This window comes from Propithecus coquereli, unplaced genomic scaffold (genome assembly GCF_000956105.1).
Source record: "Propithecus coquereli isolate 6110/MARCELLA unplaced genomic scaffold, Pcoq_1.0 Scaffold205, whole genome shotgun sequence".
NCBI classification, from domain to species: domain Eukaryota; kingdom Metazoa; phylum Chordata; class Mammalia; order Primates; family Indriidae; genus Propithecus; species Propithecus coquereli.
The window spans coordinates 534,814-536,610 of NW_012145523.1; the positions used below are offsets into that span (position 1 = coordinate 534,814).

The 1,797-nt window shown below is 33.6% G+C and overlaps 1 protein-coding gene across 1 annotated transcript in view; it reads right to left on the reverse strand.

The window, feature by feature from the left end:
* The window catches only part of DNAH14 (dynein, axonemal, heavy chain 14), a 324,896-nt gene that overhangs the window by 287,089 nt on the left and 36,010 nt on the right, over window positions 1-1,797 (reverse strand). The window contains 1 exon segment of the mRNA XM_012644036.1: window positions 502-631. Coding sequence (XP_012499490.1) covers window positions 502-631 — 130 coding nt within the window.

The window sequence follows — 1,797 nt, forward strand, 5'->3', positions numbered from 1 at the left end:
ACCACATGTACTCACCATCAAATTGGTATTAACTGATCAACACGTAAGTGCACATATGAGATAACATCTATTGGATGTTGGGAGGGCCAGGGGGGAGGGGGCAGTGGGGAGGAGGGAGGAGGGGACAGGTATATGCATACACAAAGAGTGCAATGCGCACCACCCAAAGGATGGACATATTTCAAACTCAGACTTGGTGGGGGGAGGGCAAGGGCAACACACGTAACCTAAACATCTGTACCCCCATAATATGCTGAAATAAAAAAATATATATATGCTTAATGAATGAACAAATGAACCAAATGAGATAGGTACTACTGTATCTTTTTACAGTGGGCGTTGGTAAGAGAGAGAACACTCACGTGTGTGTGTGTGTGTGTGTATGTGTGTGTGTGTCGGGCAAGGAATTATGAATATTAACTATAAATCACATTTTAAATTTCAAAATATATTCATTTTATATCAAAAATCTATGCTTATACTCTTCAAAGAGCATTTTACCTCAATAACATCAGTGTGTGTTTTTACTTCTGATGTTGTAACAGAAATTGCATGCGAGTTTGAATTATTAACAAGTTCTTCACAATCATTTGTCATCTTTCCAGTAGGAAAAAAGTTGTCCTCAACTGTTCTAGATTGGGAAGGAAAAAAATAATTTTTAAAAATCATATCTCGCTAATATTAAAAATATAAAGAACTACAACTCAACAACAAAATACAATCCAACTAATAAAATAGGCAAAGGACTTGACTAGACATTTCTCCAAAGAATATATACAAATGGACAGTAAGTACAAAAAAAGATATTTAACATCACTAATAGTCAGAGAAACGTAAATCAAAATCACAATGAGATAATATATTAACTCACACCCATTAAGATGGCCATTTTAAAAAAAAAACAAACAGCAAATAATAAATGTTGATGAGGATTGGAACCCTGGTGCATTACTGGCGGAAACTGAAATGGTGCAGCTACTGTGGAGAACAGTAGGGCAGTTCCTCAAGACAAATACAGAATTACCATGTGATCCAGCAATTGCAATTCTAGCTATGTACTCAAAAGAACAGAAAGCAGGGACCCAAACAGCATTATTCACAATAGCCAAAAGGTGAAAACAACCCAAATGTCCATCAATAGATAAGTGGATAAACAAAATGTGGTATATTCATGCAATGGAATATTATTCAGCTTTAAAAAGGAATGAAATTATGATACATAGTATAACATGGATGAACCTTGAAGACATTATGCTAAGTGAAATAAGTCAGACATAAAAGGACAAATATTGTATGATTCCATTTATATGAGGTACCTAGAACATGTAAATTTATAGAGACAGAAAGTATAACAGAAGTTGCCATGGCTAGAGGGTAATGAGTTTATACTCAATGAGTATAAAGCTTCCGTTTGGGGTAATGAAATGATGGAAAGTTATGGAAATGCATAGTGTTGATGGTTGCACAGCATTGTGAATGTATTTAATGCCACTGAATAGCACACTTAAAAATGGATAAAATTATAAATTTTATGTTATGTATAATTTACTATTATAAAAACCATGTCTCATTTCAGCAGGATGAGGAACAGCAGGAAGTAAAAAAATTTGAGTAGAAAACTAAAGCATTTTATGAAAAGTAATACATACTAATAGGAAAGTCACTAAAAAGTTGTGTTCTATTAATATATAGGTTAAAGTTCAGGTACTGGTTCAAACCAGTTATAAGTGATACAAGCTCTGTAGATTCAGTAATAATTAGAGAAACAGACTAGATTATCTTTAATATTCTTCAAAA